General features: G+C 36.9%; 1 protein-coding gene across 1 annotated transcript; it reads left to right on the top strand.

Annotated features, from left to right (window-relative positions):
• Positions 1-5,355: 5,355 nt before the first annotated feature.
• On the top strand, positions 5,356-13,325 carry LOC106867905 (uncharacterized). Its single transcript, XM_014912973.1, has 2 exons — positions 5,356-5,412; positions 12,591-13,325. Exons 1-2 carry the CDS (start codon positions 5,356-5,358, stop codon positions 13,323-13,325), a joined length of 792 nt encoding a protein of 263 aa, XP_014768459.1.
• Positions 13,326-18,771: the final 5,446 nt, after the last annotated feature.

Here is an 18,771-nt window from a genome sequence, read left to right as displayed (position 1 = left end):
AGTAATTGCTCATGTATGGACAGAAACATTATGGAGCGGCAGCAGCAGCAGCAGCAGCAGCAGCAGCAGCTGATACTGCCATCGTTGTCGTCATCATCATCATCATCATCATTGCTGACACAAGCAGCAGCTGCACCACCACCACCACCAGCTACCCCCCCCCCCTCCGCTGTTGTCATTAATCATAACATCTGTTTTACCTTTCACCATGAACTGAGAATAATGACTGCAGCCCATTCTGTTATCCCACCCCACACCATATCATTTATCTTGCATCATCTCATTTGTCAGACCTCACAATTTAAGATCCCTTCCTCATTTCTTCATTTCAATTGCCATCTTCTCTCTCTCTCTCTCTCTCTCTCTCTCTAGCAACACATGTTATAAACCAGTAAACCTCGTTTATAGACATTATCCGCTCTCATTGCTGTAACCGTTTTCCTCCTGAGGTTACACTAAACAATCTTCAGTCATTTGTATTCTGCCCTCAGGTAAGAGTTGGAACAAAGCAATTCTATGTAACTCAGTTACTTTGTGTTACGTTTACACCAAAAACTAATGTAGTTCATTGGTTGGACACATAAAATTTTCATTACACCTTTAATTTTAAGTTATGTCCTAAAGTTCATATTAAATTTATTTGCATATTAAAAGGGTGTTACAGTTTAAACTACATATCATCATCATCATCGTCATTTAACATCTGTCTTCCATGCTGGCATGGGTTGGATGGTTTGCCAGGAGCTGGCAAGCCAGAGGGCTGCACCAGTCCCTATTTGTCTGTTATGACATGATTTTTACGGCTGAATGGCCTTTCTATGCCAACCACTTTACAGAGTGTATTGGGTGTTTTTTACATGGCAAAAGCACTATTTCACAAATATGCTACGTTTGAAATTTGTGCTTCTCATTAGATTTGTTACAAAATATAATTGTTACAAGTGAAATTTGTTCTAAATATTAGATTTCTACTTTATTTGAAATTTGTGTTATTAAATTTCTCTTCCACATAAAATTTATGTTATCTATGAAATGAATATTTCACATACAATTTACATTATACATTAAAATCATTCTCCCCACCAGGACCAGACCATCAGTTGCGAGTTCCAATGTGACGTTTTGAAGCATTTGAAGGAGGACATTCAACGAAAGGGATTGGATCTGTGGAGCACAAAGAATTGGATTCTTCACCGAGCTCTCCTCATTCATGAGTTTCTCACCAAAAACCACCATGGTATCACTTCCCTACCCACCCTAGTCACCAAATTTAGCACCTGTGGACTTCCATCTCTTCCACGAGATGAAAATGCGGCTCAAAGGTGGCCATTTTAACACAATTGTGGAGATCCAGAGTGAATCACAGAAATTTTTTGACTTGCTTACAGAAAACAACTTCCAGGCTGGATTCTAAAAGTGGCAGGAACACTGGGACGAGTGTATTGCTGTGTAAGGTCACTATTTCAAAGGAGAGGGTGATAAAAACTTAGTTATTATTTATCAAACGTAACTAGTCCGGGAACCTGTTGATACCATCACATATCTATACACACATACACATCTGATTGACTTATACAAAATTTCTGTTTACCAAAAAGGGTTTGGCTGACTCAAAGCTATTATAAAAGATTCTGGTCCAGGATGCTGTGCTGTGAACCGAATGTCTTAACCATTATTTCTTTGCAAGATATGCAAGATTATTTCTTTGAGGGAATGATCGTAATTGAGCTGAAAAGCAAAGTTGGTGTTGGTAGTATTTGAACATGAAATGTAGTCACACATAAGATTCAATCTGATAACTTGCTACCTTTGTTGTATCATAAAATTTTATATGAAGTTTAAGAGAGTCAAAAAACCAAGAACTTACATTAATAAGTAGAATGTTTGCTTAAATTGTTCAGCCTTTTCCCTCTTCGTGTACTTTGGCTCTCAGCCAATTACAACAATTTGTAATAAATGCTATCAATATCTTACTAAAAAGAGCAAAGAAAGCAATAAAATGTTAAAGCAAAATCCAATCACATCTGCATTCTACCAAAATATCTCATTACACAGATTTATTCTTTCTTTTCATAAAAGACTTGTTTACATTTTCAGCTGCTGTCATCACAAATATATCTTCTTACCAAGATTGATCAGAATTTTCATTTAACCTTGACGGATCAGAAGAATTATGTGCCACTCATGCAGATACCAGCTATTTTCAGCCCAAATTATGAAATTTTATTATATAAACATGCAAAACAGTCAAAATATATAATATAAAACCATTTTCAAACTCCTTAACTTTTAAATTAGACTATATTCCTAAACCAGATAACTGGAAATAAATTAAGGCTTTATTTTATACCCTTTTATTATTATTAATGATAATCCTTAATCAGATATCTATTGTAATTAGCTATTCATTTAATTAATATTTGAAAGAGATTAGATGTATTGTCAGTGAATTTAAACCCCTTATGTTTACAGTCTTGATTGAAAATGTAATTGCATTATGATATTTATTAATTTCCTTAGGAACAGCAATGATATTACACCTTTGAACTTCTTTGATTTGAAATTCTGAGTTACTTTGACAGTTTTGCAACTCAATACCTGAAAACAGTTCAACCGGGGGTTCCACGAAACGTTATCACTTCCATTCATGGATTATGATTTCAGACCCTGTCAGAGACACCCAGAAATTTAGGAATCAGGATTCATTCAAATAATAAGATTTGTAGTTCTGTGTTCAAAACCTATTAAAGAAAACTTCATGTAAAGGTGGGGATGGGATACAGTCATGGCTTTTACAGACCCAGGACAAGGAAGATTGGCAGCGAGGGAAATGGTTTATTCAGGTTCTGGGCAGATGAAATGAAGGCATGATGTGTGAGAAAAAAGAGACTAGTGGGATAGGCTTCAGTAGAAATAGCACCAGACCAACCAGACTTCGATCCAAAGAGGAAGAACCAATGATGTAGTTGTAGAAGTAAAGGCAATGAAAGGACACAGCAGGTCTGCGGGCCAGAAGCTGGAGCTGCAGACTACACTACACAAGTCTGCAGATTAATGAATATGGAATCAGTAGCACACTGAAATCATTAGCTTAATAAATTACTCGGATACTTTCAATAGAGTTTGAGAATTGAAGGTACAACTTTGCTTTGAAGACCATTTCTTTCTTCCTTTCTCCAACCAATCTTTGAGGCCCTGAAAAATAAGGGATATCTTTCCATCCCTGACTAAACAAGTAAAAAGACAATAGCTTACCATAATATAAGTTGTAATTAGGAGAATTGGAAAAGAAAATATCAACCAGAGACTGACTTTTCCCTGAAAAGACAGGTTACCAGTTTTGATGCTAATTTCATCAAATAAAGTGATCGATGCATTTGAGATTCAGAAGCTGATCCTATATTATAGACGACTTTGCAGTTACATCTATTCGCATAACATTTCAACATAACTAGCAAGCTGCACATTTCGGTAAAAATATGCAAGATTTTTGTGAAGTTCAAAATGTGAATTTATTTTTATTATCTACATTCCAATGATGAAGCTTTGTTTCTTTGTTGAAAACCAGCTCCTTTCTTACAGAAAGATTTAAAATAATCACAGATAGAATAGCAAATGGATACATTATAGGGACAACTCAATTTGGAGTGATGCCATCATTCAATTGTTCTTTGAAACACAAGTAGCACAGATGTAATTTTTCAGTTTTACTCAGGGCTTATACTCTGTACAGATGTGGTATCGATGGGCACATCCTGCAGTAGGTGTTACAATATTGTTGTTTCTTATGATGACATACATCAATGCATTACGTGCTTGTGACATGTGTGCATGCATGAGTGTGTACATTGTATGCAAGTACACAATTATGTATCAGTTCATACAATCACTTATAATTAATACAAAACCTTATTTAACACCCTGATCTACTTGAATCCATTTAAGCAACCATCCTACATTCTTCCAAGGTGTTTTCTAACTCCTCAATAAATGCTGACTTATATTTATTCAAAATTTCTACTTATCTCTTATTTTTCCTGAATCAGTGTTTTTTTCTTTTTTTGCTTTTAAACAATTTCATTAGTTTCCTACCACAAATCTTCTAAAAATTTCCTTTCATTCTAATCTTTTTTCTACAAATTTAAAACATTAGTCCCACTCCATTCCTATCATTTGATGATCTTCTTATAAAAATGCTCAAAAGTGAAGCTTTCTTCAGTGGTTGAAGAAGATGTGAGGCAAAACTTGAAATCCCAAGAAACTTGAATTTAACAAAAAAATAAGTATGTGTGTGTGTGTGTACGTATATGTACACACACACACATACACATGCGCACACACACACACACACTATCACACTAATTCACACAAGCTTCTACAGATTTCTATTCTGCCACTTCAAAATTCCCTGATTTTCATTTTACTTTGCTAGCACGCTATTGATCCAATTATCATCAATAATGATTTCAAAGCTGGTGTTATGGTTTTGTTTTTTGTTTTTTTTTGATGCAGTATTTCAGAATCCCAGTCACTGTTTCTATCTTCTGTTTTGTGTGGAGAAGCAAACATTAATAAAATTATTGAAAAAAATATATTGCAGTAGAAACTGGTGCAATAGTTTTGATTTAGAAGCAGCTGGGGAGCCTTAATTCAATAAGATTAGCTGTATCACATAGCATTTTTAATCAATTGCCACATTATATAATTCCCAAGGAATAAATTAGTTCATAATTTATATCACCCTTGTGTCTGTTACAAGAAACAATAGTTTTATAATATAATCTGCATTAGTTATTAGTTGTGAAAAACAATGTATAATATATATTAATCTACATCAGTTATTTCTATATAGGTTGTATACTATTTTGGAATTGTAATTGTTTCACAACTGACTTGAATATGGGACTTTGTGTTGAAATTGAAACTATTACCTTAATAGAGCAATCAGTCGAGCTATTTAAGACCCCGTATAAACTGTTCCAGTCACTATCTGTTTATTTTCAAATAGAGAACAAGATCCAATGTCACAATAACAGGCACCCTGTATACCCACAACACATTAGAATAGCCTCTTCCAATAATAACACTTTGAATTTGAATTCTTACATTATTTTCTGTCTTATATTTAATCAAGGAAAGCTTTTCCAAAATATAACAGAATCATTTATCAGGTAATACAGCATCTTGTCTTTGTCTTTGCTACAACCTTGTATAAAGGTCTTCTTACAAATATTCATATCACTCTGTAAAGTGATTAGCAAATGATTGGAGACAACATAAGGTGGGAATGTCATGGTCTTGACAACCTCTCTAGAGCTGGCACCATTATAAAATGCCCTCAGAACACTCTGGAAAATGGTTGGTGATAAGAAGAGCATCCATCTACAGGAACGATGCCAACGATTGGAGAGTGTAAGTGTATGGGTATGTGACACATTTCTAAAAGAGCAGAAAGTGTGAATTACAAATGCCTTAGAATAGTAATGACCTGTGTAACTTATGTCAGCATGGAAAGCAGATGTAAAATGAAGATGGGGAAGATGATGGTGTTTGTAGTAGTGTTGGTGGTAATGATGATGATAATGATGATGATGAGCTTCCATGCTGGCATGGGTTAGATGGTTAAAAAAAATAAATAAAGGATTGTGCTCCAGTGTTTGCTTTGGTATAATTTCTATGGCTGGATAACCTTCCTTATACCAACCATTTTACAACATATACTGGCTAATTATTTCATGGCAGGCAGCTGCACTAGTGAGGTTGCCATACATTTTGTAATGCTGAGATCTCCTTCAATTGGAGAGAGGTAGCCTTATGTTAGGAGATGAGGGGTTAAGGTTTGAGAAAAGGGTCCAGAACAGAACAGGTATTTTACTGTAGAGGAACTACATGGTTACTTACATTATAAAAGGTGGTAGTGACAAAGATGGGGCTAGAAAGGGATGAAAATTATAAAATATGATATAATGTATGATAGTATGATAATAACAATAGTCCTTGGATGGAATTTATGAACATTTAATGCATCACTACTCATGTTTCCACAAATCACATGTCTCTGAAGATCACAATCTGTATTCGTGGTATGATTGCAGTGTAGTCTGTAGTATCCATGGCCATTGGGTTGATCATCTTCATGGAGTCATTTCTTCAGGTGATATAACATTAAAGGATGTTTAACTGAGGAATGGCTGGCTTCCTGAAGATGATGTTGCAGATCATTAGGTTATTTGCATCCCAGAACTCCAGTAGCCTTGTTCCCTCTTCGTTTTGGGAATATATCTTCAGACTCGAAGATCAATGAAGCTATCAATCCAAAGAAGACTTTTTATAAGTTGAATATCACTGCAGGGCAAATTAGACTTTACAGATTTAATGTTTTAGCTGAGAAACTCTACTTTGGCTAATTCAGTGAGGGCCTGAATCAGTAAAAGTGGGGTTTCTTTAATGTGGTAGACCAACCTTCATTGAGCTCTATGCAAATTGATAGAAGATGCTCTCAAGAATATGAAAACTTGGGGTATCAATTGACCTCAGTAGTTAACTGGTATTTTGATTTATCATCCTTTTAGTTTATCTCACCTTGAAGGGATTTGATCTTGGAACATAATACCTGCTGTCGATAGTATGCGTGAACATAATACTTTGTTTGTTGCTCTACTGATTCTGCTAATCTACCATCTTTAAATGGGTTGGATATTATTAAGAGATGGAAGAGGTTCTGAGGTTGAATCATCTTGGGTATATGGGTGGGTGAGGAGAATTACCATGTTTAGCAATTGTTCTGAATCTGTCAGTTCCCTAATCAACAACAGTAAGTCAGGCTCTTTGTTGTGGTATGACTTGCTAGAAATAGCAGCCAAATCTTCCTCAAATTACTATCTTAAAAAGAAGGGTCATATTGGGCAATGTAGCCCTTGGTAGACAAAGTTCAAGAGAAACATGAGATTGTCAAAGTTGGAATGTCTATGATACCAGGTCGGTTGGATTAGGATAAAACAACAACATCTACAACAATACCATCATCAACAAGAACATCAACATCAATAACAACAACCACAACAACCAGGAAAAGACTGTTTGCTGGAAAGTTCATTCAATGAAGTGATTCAATGAGAATTATCAGAAAATGGTGAATAATTGTGGAAGAGCAGCATGACAAGAGGTGTGTGTATGTGTGTGTGTGTGTGTGTGTGCATGTATGTGCATGTGTGTGTGTGTGTGTATGTGAGTGTGCATGTATGTATGTGTGTGTGTGTGTGTGTGTGTGTGTGTGCATGCGTGTGTGCACATGCAAGCACACAGAAATAATTATCATGGAAAACCTTGATGTACCTGTGTTATGTATATATAAGGAGAGAGAGAGAGAGTTAAGGGGATGTTGTCGATCAAAAGCAAGAAGAATGAGAGACTCTAATCTGGTAAAGGCTATGAATAATGAACCAGCTTATCTCTGAGGCTAATTCTCTTTCATGTTGAAGCCTGGTGCACCACTGACATGGCTAATATTGAGAACAGCATCAGTGAGTCTGACGCTCTCATTGGTTCAACAATATTACACAATTGTCTTTCAATCTGAACTGAACTTGTCACAAAGGGACACAGGGCTCACTGTAAACATATAGATAAATTTAATCAAGAGATATGATCGTTAGAAAGAATAATGTTAATGTCATGTTTATAATGGAACAGATGAGGGTGTAGGGTAGAGCTAGGTTTACTTTTGCAAATCAATTGTTCTAAAGATGTTTAATATTGTGTAACTTGTAAAAATTGAACCCCAAAAAATGGTAAATAATTTTCTCTTTTTACATTACAAGACTAGAACAAATGATAAAATGCAATACTGACCCCTATTGGTACTGGATATCTTGCCCTGGCTTGTCTTGGGGTCATGTCAATAGAGTGGAGAGGGTTTGTGCAACTTATATTGAACCTAAAATTTTAGGTTGTGCCTGCAAGTTCTGATGCCAAGTTGATTAGAAGGCCACTGTGATGAGCATGGAAGTTGTTGGTGTGAAACCAGATGAAACCAACAATAACTGGCAGGCACCGGCATTGATGGTTTCTGTCTTACAAGTTGTTATTATTAACAAATACTTTTTTATTTGTATAATTTTTACCTGTGTTTGTCCCATGCTGGAAAAAGTAACATAAATTGAAAAGTGTAGACATTTGCACAACTTGCTGCAGTTGGTTCCTCTTCTCGAGACAAACTACTTTTTATGAAGAAGAAATGGTATCTCCTTTTCTTTATGTTTTGACTGAGGTATGTAACATTATTTATCAAAAGCCATTATGCTTTATAAATAAATAAAAAGCTTCTGCATTTCAGCACAGAAGCACTTTGATCGTTAAGATTATTTTCCCTTTTCAAAATCAGAATTGCTTTTTAGCAAGTTATACATAATACAGTAGCAGGAAGAAACAACTTTTATCAGGAATAAAATGCTGTATTTTGAATCATGTTTAAAGACATAAACTCACTGCCAATGAGTTAGAAATGATTGTGTTTGAGTTATTAGTATAATAATTAAAATATCATAGCCATGGAAATGACTTTTAATGACTGATTCCGATTCTTTTAAAAATTTTTATTGGTTTCTATTCACTATGTACCTTAAGGACCTACACTGATGCATCACCACTATTTATATCACTTCCAACCTCACCCAACCACCCTCATCATCTCTACTAAAATGTGAATAGCCATGTAGCTCCTCTACAGGGAACCTCTTCTGATCAGGACCCTTCTTTCATATTTTTACCCCTTATATCCTAGCGTAAAGCTGCCCCCTTTAGCTTGTGGTCTTGCAAGCTGTATGGCAACCTTACAAGTGCTGGTGGCACACAAGAAAAAGCACCTAGTGTACACTGTAAAGGGGTTGGCATTTGGAGGGGCATCCAGTTATAGAAACCACTCCAAAGTGGAGCCTTATGAAACCTTGGGCCCACCGGATCCTGTCAAATCATCCAACAAGATGAAGCATAGACATTAAATGATGATGATGGACTGAACAGATGGCCTGTGTCCATGGTTTTAAAAGGACCACTGCGACTAGCAACATCAACATATACAGGGAAAAGAATTCCAGATGGACAATGTTTTGAGGAAGAAGGATTGGTTGGTATGGAGCTTGAAGGGTGTATAAGAGGATAAAAAAAGATGAGAGTGGATGGAGAACAAAAACAACCAGAGGGTATTGGTGGGTGTATTAATATCTGTTGAGCAGCAGCAGCAGCGTTCCATGTGATAGAAGGGTAAGAGCAGTATTCCATTGTGAGTCTTGCTTGAAATTTGTTGAAGGGTAGCAATTAAAGGGTTCTGAAATATTTCCTGGTCCTGAAGAGAGTCCCCATAGATGTATTTTTGACTCTGTTGAGAATGTGCCTGCATCAGGGGAGACTCTCAGTAATGGTAAGGTTAATGATGTTACAGACAGTTGTTGCAGGATGTTAATATTTAAAGGGAGACGGAGAGTATGATAATATTTTTAGTTTTGATCTGTGCAACAATTGTACTTTTGTGCTGCTGTTTTTCTTTTGTTTGTAGTCCAGTTAACTCTCAACTTGCACCACACTGTGAGGGACATGCTAAATTAAATGTATTAATATCACAGAGAGCAAATACCAGTAGTGAGAGAACCTAATGGAAGCAGTTATCTCAAGACAGAGTTAAAGGCATCACTGAAAATGGCATGGATTGATGGGAGAATGATTTCATGGATATACTCAACATGCTTGATAGTGGAAAATAGTTTTAGGTCTAAGACTGATGATGATGATGACAACAAAGACAATGATGATGATGATGTACAGCCATCATAGCATGTTTGTTCACTGAATGCTTTATAGTTTGTCTTATATATCTGTTAAAGTTTGAAAAGTAAGTAGGTTACATTAACCCACTAAATATACAATAATTAGATTGATACTTCAATATTACCAAGAGGCATCATAATAAAAGATCTTTTACTCAATAAATTCATATTTCCATTTTCTCTGGCAAAATGTCAAACTCCGGCATGACTGCAAACTATATTACATCTCTTGTATTTATTTCCAACTGGCAAATTAAGACCAGATCCCAGCAAATGAATATTAACATGAAGTGATACTGTCTGACAAGTGTAACCGGAGAAAGTAGGAATTAATTCATAGACTAGTTGTGAGAAAGAAATATATTACAGTGTGGTGCCATAAAATTGATTTAACAAAGACATGGGTCTGGACGAGAAGTCAAGCATCAACACTTCCTTCAAATGAATGACATACATCTATATCTTATACACAAGTTTCTTCTCATAGACACACATATATAACTTTTCAGTATTTCATTTCTGTGTGTGTGTGTGTGTGTGTGTATATATATATATATATATATATATATATATATATATATATATATATATTCACACTCATACATTTCTAATACACATTAATGAGAGTTTATACTCTGGGAGTTTAAACTATAAAAAATACAAAACAGACATAAAACAAGGTTTGTGCATCCAGGCATACATAATGAACAAGACATATACATAATTAAATGCATATAAACGCTTGTGTCTTATTATATACAGAGAAATGTGTCCTAAGCAAGTTGGCTAAACAAACATACTAGAAATGGCATAAACATGTTTGCTATTGGAATTTTCAGTTGTATGGAGATAATGGTTATTATTTAAAAAAAAAAAAATTATTGTCAAGAAATTAATGTTATTGTAACAAGGGAATAAAGTAAAAACAAGTTTATAATGTAGACTATAAAACGAGTCGAACAAGTGGCATTGTTATCAAGAGTGACTGAGGACAAGATTGTTAGAATCTTGTTTATAGAAAGTGGATGGTTCTGAGGCAGAAGAGAAATTGATCTTTCTTTATTGACTGATTTTCTCAGATACTAAAGTAAAATGATTGTAAACTAACTGAGGAGAAATTTATTACTGTTCAGTGAATGCTTCTTATTTTAATGCTGAAATGTTTTGTAGAAACTAATGTGAATCGCACATGATTGTACATTAAACAACATATTTGCATAGTAATTAGGGGTCTGTTTACTTTCAATAAAACACTTAGTTGCTGTTGTCAAATTATAAAGCATCTGTGGCATTACTTTCGAGCCTACCTTTTTAATTACTTTGGGGCTGCATCACTAATTACTTCAGTTCTATCTGACTAATGATTGGTTGACTAATAGTAACTCTTATTTTTCATACATCAAAACTGAATATTTGAGTTAATTTAGTGTTTTGGTATTATGTTAAAATATTAAAACAATTTCACTTGGATTTGAACTCAAGATTATAAATTACCAAATATGAACCCCCTTAATATACTCCCGAATCAACAATCAACAATTGACTATAATAAGCATTTGAATTTTAGTCCAACGATGGATCCTGAGGGTAATGGGGCCAACAGTCTAGAAGCCACAGGAAGGCAATAAGATCAGGAGTTTGGAACCCCGAAGGCAATGGGGACTATAGTCAAAAGACATATATAACTGTCTCCCAGCTGTCCATATATCGTTATATAACCATATTGTTATCATACATATAAAGATACATACGAAGCTGTCCTCCATATATATCTATATAGCTTATCCCTTCTATAAATGCAGTTGTATCCTTTATAAAACCTTACATCTGTCTCTCATTTACATATAAGCTCCTTATTGACATTATCACTCACCTTGCTATAGCAACAACAACAAACATAACAAACAAAGACAAGGAGATTGGTGGTGAGACTGATTGTCGGTGGTAGTTTAGTTTGATGTTAATGGACTGAAAGGCATTCTTAGAGACTATTAAAATATCAATGCTGTATCTATTCAATATCCCATGAGAATAATAATATAAACATGGGATCAGTGTCAATGTTGGTATAATATCTTTATGATAAATGCATGTAAATCATATTTAACAGGTTTGTGTGCATTTGGACATGGAAAAACCTTTTGCTGCTGAAGTAGTTTTGGGAGAAAAGTCTTCTCAAAGCAAATAAGTATGATGACATTTTGGGCTATGAATGAAGTTACTGGATTGTAGGATGCATGTGTTTCTGCATCATTATGCTTCATCAACTTCAAATAACAAATCAACTTTTCCCAGCCTTATGAGAACAGTTTTTCTTTTATATAAGAATAGCAAACACTAAATTTGCTGATTTTGGCAAAGCTTGGTCAAGTTAATTAATTAAAGAGTGGTGCAAGACTCTAGCTCAGGTGGTGGCAACCTGTGACCCACGAACCAAATGTGGCCCGTGAGCTCCTCCCATACGGCCCGCAGCACCTTGTCTGGATTTCCATTAGGTGCAACCTACGAGACATCGGGGTTTTTTGAACTGACAGCAAATTTAACAGAGCCAATCAGTGGCCGTCTCCTCCCCAGCCAGAACAGTGTCCTACTTTCATGAAACTGACACTGAATAAATGTAAATTTGGAGAAGAATTCTGATAGAGTTAGAGAGAAAGAGGAAATCGTCCTTTTCTCCGATACTGTAGTATAATATCACTGTACAATAAGTTATTTTTCGCTTCTACTCCAATTGATTTGGTTATAAATATTTTTTCTGTGTTATTTCAGATGGCTGAAGGTACCCAACCTACGAAGAAGAGGAAGCTGTTGGACAAGAACCACTCCTTCAAGAAGGAATGGGAAGCAGTCTTCATTGTCGAGCGCAAGGGAAAGGCTTTGTGTGTCATCTGCCATGAGACCGCTGCTATTATGAAGGTGTGTAACGTGAAGCATCACTTCACTTTGGTGCACCCCAAGCAAGCTGTGTTGCCTGACAACAAGAAGAAGGCAGAGTTTGGGCATCTGAGTGCCCAACTGGAGAAGCAATGTACCTTCATGAAGAGGATTGTCTCTTCGGCGGTAGCAGCTGCTGAGAGCAACACTCAGGCCAGCTACTGTGTTGCACACCTTGTGGCCATCAACCTCAAGCCATTTACCGAATTCTTCAAGGTGTGCATAATGGCTTCTGTGGTTAAGTTGAGGGAGTTTGAGGCCATCAGTCTGTCTGCCAGGACCTTGACCCGCCACATAGAGGAGACGGCTGACAATGTCCAGGGCACCCTGAAGGACACGTGTCAGTCTGCTCGCTTCTTTTCCATTGCCTTGGACGAGTCGACTGACATCAAGGGCATGGCTCAGTTTGCCATCTTCTTCCTCGGTGGCAGGGATGACTTCATCAATTTTGAGGATTTCATCAGATTCATCCTCCTCAGCGGTGCCACCATTGGTGCCGACGTGTGCAAGGCAGTCACAGACTGGCAGAAGGAGGTCAACCTGACCTCTCTTGCATGTGTGGCATCATGACTGACGGAGCGCCTGCCATAGTCAGGGACAAGAAGGGCTTTGCGGCACTTCTTGTGAAGTACCCATGGGTTGGAAGGGGAGTGCAGCCCATGATGTGGCCTAGACATGGTCCAGTGGCCTGTGGCCCGGTTTAAGTTGCTGATGCCTACTCTAGCTAAATAGTATTTTTACTTCGTTTTTATCTGGTTTTGCTTTAATTTTCTTCAAGTTGGCAGAAAAGTTTCTGCTTCTGTGTTTCGTTATTTCTGAGAAGACTCATGTCAGACATTCCCTCAGTTTATCAATAACACTGCGATCGTTTTGTTGCTTTGTGTCAAGTTTGTTACTTCTATTAGCAACAGTGACACACTCACTCACTCACTCTCACTCACTCACTCTCTCTCACTCACTCACTCTCTCTCACTCACTCACTCTCTCTCACTCACTCACTCACTCTTACTCACTCACTCTCTCTCACTCACTCACTCACTCACTCTTACTCACTCACTCTCACTCACTCACTCACTCACTCACTCACTCTCTCTCTCTCACTCTCACTCACTCACTCTCTCTCTGCATGATTATCAGATTCTGTAAGGTGCATACATAAACTTTATAAGATGCGGTTCAACAATATTTGCAGGAAGTTTTGGAAGTGAAATGTTAATTTAATTTAATGAGACAAATAAGTAAAAGGACATTAAAAATATAAGCAGAAGTATGTAAATGAGAGTTGTCACATAATCAAGGTTGTGAAGTGGAGTTATTAATTGAGTGTCTCATTAGTTGATGGCAGAGCAAGAAGAGTCTGGGAAGAAGTAATTAAGTTGAATGTGAGAAATGTTTTCTCAAAGATGAGATAATTAAAGAATTAAGATATTTAAGATATGTGAAGAAAGATTCATCAGAAACCAGCCTAAATCTTGCTGGAATGGCATGAAGAAAATAAAGGAAAAGAAAACCAAACAAACAATCAAATAATTAATTCACAAAGAAAAAAATGATGATGACGATGACAATGATAATGATGATGATGGTGATGATAATGACAGTGGCGGTAGTAGTGGTGGAGGTGATGGTGGTGGTGGTCGTGGTAAAGATGACGAGAGAAGATATGATAATGGTGTTCAATGATGTGGTCTAATTTGGTTGCTGCTGTCTGATAACATTATATTTCCATATCAACGGAATCAATTACTCTATCAATGCTTTATAAAGAAACTATGAAAACAAAGAAACAAAATCAAAATGTAAAGAAATAACAATCAAAGACTGCCCTACAAAGTAAACATCACCGCCATCTTCATCACTATCCTCCTTCTCTTCTTTCACCTTCTCCACCTCATCATCATCATCATCCTCATCGTTTTAGTGTTCATGTTTTAATGCTGGCATGATTGCACTAAGTTTATATAGCTTGCTGTCCTCCTTGTTGCCAGCTCTCGCCTGCTTCCAAGCAAGGCAATGCTTCCTCAAGGCTGGACATGTTTTAGCAGAATATTGTAAAAAAATGACACTCATTTGCAACTATCACACAATGGGAAGACAAGGAGAGAGAAACATAAACGCATGCACACACAACACACACACATCTACATACATACATACATACATACATACATACATACATACATACATACATACATACATACATACATACGTACGTACGTACATACATACATACTTGGTAAAGGATGCGTGACAGATGAAGGGTAAATTTATGTGGTGAGTTTTAAGTTTCTGGTTGGAACCATTTCAATTTACTTATAACATGAACTGATGAAAGGACTTTATAGGTTCACTTGATCTGTAAGAAACAACAGCCAAATCTCAGCCTTGTTTACACCATGCCATCTTAGGAAAGAAGGATACATTGAATAACAGGGTTTGGGTGTTCTGCATGGGAGGGTCATGGCTAGAACACATTAACCATTTAGCCATAGGCTTGTTCGACCATGACTAGCCCGGGGTTACACAACAACAACTGACACAGCTCATAACACAGATAAAGTCATGAAGATTACACCTTGTTACTTGTCTCTAAAATGCCAAAGGATCTCAAGTAAGAAACAATATCAAAATAAAGTTTATTGATTCTTTGGAAAATGTGTGAGAAACATTTTAACACCTTTAGAATTTCTACACTTCGTTGGAAGACAGGAAATATAAATTAAATTTAGATTTAAATAATTGGGTGATTAAGGAAAAGAACTAGAAGAATCTTGGTATTGTTTGGAAACTATTATCTTATTATATGAAAAAGAAATATCAATAATTTCTTTAAATTTTCCTCATCATGCAATTTATCTCATGACTGACCTGTTAGTGTTGATAAGAGACCAATTGTTGATGCTGCAGAAGAAGATTAGTGCTTGATGAAGGTGGTGCATACTAACACAGCTGTGTTCAGATATTATAACATGTTACAAATATTGGACAGAGTTCTTTCAAGAAAATGTCTTGATACTTGGTAAGGTGAGTCTAAAAGAGGAAGCAGCTTTTAAGAAGCTAATTTCTCTGTTGTTTAATGTTTAGTTCTTCCTTCTATACACAATGGTGTTCCATGACCATTCTGTCTTTTACTACATTGACAACATTATCCAATATAACCTTTAATCTTTTCTTGAAATTCATCAGATGCCCACCATCCTCTACCACTCAGGATTTGTGGAGGTTCCATGTTAGTATTTTATAGATGTTTCTAGATGAGAAGAGTGATGATATCCTCATGAAAGTGTTGAGTGCCCACGAAAAACGAACTGTTTAGTCTGTTCTGAAGGAGTTTCAAGTGAAGGGGTGCTACTGAGGGGGCTACTGACTTGAGATAAACTTCATAGATATGTAAATGCTGCCAGGTGAGGCCTGGGGAATTGCTGACTTGTGGAATTTGGTAAGACTGTTGATGCTGGTGTGGAACGTATCAGACTATCAGCTAAGTTCGTCATGATGAGCACTCATAAGGCATGGAATCAGAAACGATGTTTGTATGTCAGTTTGTGACAGTAATTAAAGCAGGGTTAACAAAAGCTGACAAGTGATTATGCGATGTCAACTGTATTTGCAAGTCCCAATGACCCTCAAAGGCTACAGAACTTTGCTAGAATTGTGCCCAGTAGGAGGTGCTAAGACGAAAAGCATGAGATTAATGAAGCTTAGTTGCTACATTTATTATAAGGAAGAGTAATCCCAGAACTGATTGCCGGGAAGAATTTGGAAAAACTAAGTAAAAGCCAAAAAGAGAAATGATAATGGCAATCAACTGAAAGAGTGTCCCAGAAACATCTTGTCTCAAGTGCCAAACCAGTAATACAATAACATTGTAGTGAAACTACCTCCCGCCATTAGATACAAAACTACTATCGCCATTCTTCTCATTTAAATATAAACAAACGCGAACGTAGCGGAAAACATTAACCTTGTCATCACGTGACTGATCATTATTCGAATCGGCAACTTCTTCGAACCGTTCCCACCAGAACGCAAACTGACCAATCACGGCCCCTAATAAGGTCACGTGATAGAGTATATTTCTACCATCTGGTGAGCCAATAGTTTGTTATAAATAGCTTTAACTCGGCGGCCAAATTTGTCTCGGTCCAGTTTCTCTTTGAGAACTGTTCCGTGTACCACACGACAGCAGCAGCAGTTCCAGCGACCACTTCAACAGCTTCGTCCAGCCACGATGACCACCGCCGTCGCCACATCAGCAATACGAGTCTACGACTACTAACCAGCACCATCGTCATGACCAACACGATTACTACCAAACAGCCTCTACACCACCAGCGTCAACACGACTTACTATGTACACCAAACCAAACCAAACCTCCGCAGCACATCTCTCTCTTCGATTCTGTTAGGTGACTCAGCTTCACCCGTCCCTTACAACATCATGTGATGAGGGAGAAACACAAGTTGCAGATGAAGACCAACCAACTATTGGTGAAAACAAGAAAGGAAAAGAGAGAAGAAATATCAAAGAAAGAAGACTGAACATAAAGCAATGGAAATGGTCAAGGATGAGCAATTTCTTCGAAACAATGATCTTCCATGATTTCAAGAAAATAATAAAAGAAAATGGAGAGGAAGACAAAGAATTAAGATTCATCATTCTTTGAAAATCAGTTAGTAGACAAAATTATGCATCTGTGTTGCCAGGGACTTTCCAAAGAAGTTAGAATGACACAAAAAAAAACAAAAAAAACTGTTAGGTTCACGATATAAATAACATGCATAAAATAGATTATTAGTAGCAATAAAACTAATTTCTTTTAAGTTGCTTAAGATACTTTCTGATCTTGAAAAGGTTTAAGTAACTGCAACATTTCCAAATAAGTGTTTAAGCATTTAAGTATCGTCTCTAAACCATGTTATAACAGCCTTTAATGAGGATCTCACTCTGTAAGACTTGGTTTGACCCTAAGTGTAGCTTTCCAGAAATAACAGAGGCAGTAACACTGTGAGAGTGCATTGCTGCATCCACCATGTTTATTGGTGATTCCCTCATACGCCTGGTAGACGATGCTTCTGCAGCTATCAGCCAACAACCTTCCAGCTCATCAGTCAGTTTGCGGAGTCGTTGCTGGTGAGGGATTTCTAAGGTCGGAGTGAAGAATCCTACCTCAACTCTTCTTTTAGTTACCTTTTATGACATGCAAAGGAAACGTTGGGTTTGTTCTTTGACATACCAGTTACCAAAAAATACATTTCAAAATGAGTGAAGAATTATTCTGAAGTAGCCTAACTCTAAATTACCTGTGAACTCTAGACTCGTCACCAACCCTGTGATGGATGGTTTGATAAGCTGGACTTCCTGATTATTCACTGTGTTATGGATCTATGCAGTCAGTTGATATTAAAACAAATTATTTTGTTTACAGTATTTCAGATCTGTCACTATACTCTCTTACACCAGTTACCCTAAGGATATAGCCTGACCCCTGCCATCGACATAAAAGTGTCAAGGGGGGCGGGTTAGTGAGAGGGTAGTACAGAGTGGGGTGGGTGGAGGTGGAGATGTAGTGCTACCCAATATTACATATGGGTGGGTAAACTGGTGTGTGAAGGGAAGATAAGAAGGAAATGGGTAATGGGGAGAAAGGTAAGGTGTGTGTGTGGAGGGGTAGTGATGAGGGTAACGAGGAGGGAAGATGAAAGGATGGAGTATGAGGAGATACAGTGCTACTCCACTCTGTAAATGAGGGAGTGCTGAGGAGAGGCCAGAGTATATCCTCAAGGTATCAACTCCAAAGGAGTATAGGTGACAGATGAGTCATGGGGGGGGGGGCATGTAAAGGTTGCCATAGTGTAATTCCTTTCCACTTGGGGGGAAGAAAGGGTTAGAAGATATAGGAGATGGAGGAATGGGGAAGTGGGGGATAGTCAAAAGTCAAATATATTTATTTTTACCATTTTATCTTCTAGAATTTTTAATCCATTGTAAAACTAAGTAAATGATTGGAATTAT

Source organism: Octopus bimaculoides, chromosome 1 (assembly GCF_001194135.2).
Source record: "Octopus bimaculoides isolate UCB-OBI-ISO-001 chromosome 1, ASM119413v2, whole genome shotgun sequence".
Classification (NCBI taxonomy): domain Eukaryota; kingdom Metazoa; phylum Mollusca; class Cephalopoda; order Octopoda; family Octopodidae; genus Octopus; species Octopus bimaculoides.
Note: the sequence above shows the minus strand (reverse complement) of the source record. Positions and strands in the feature narration are given on the sequence as shown.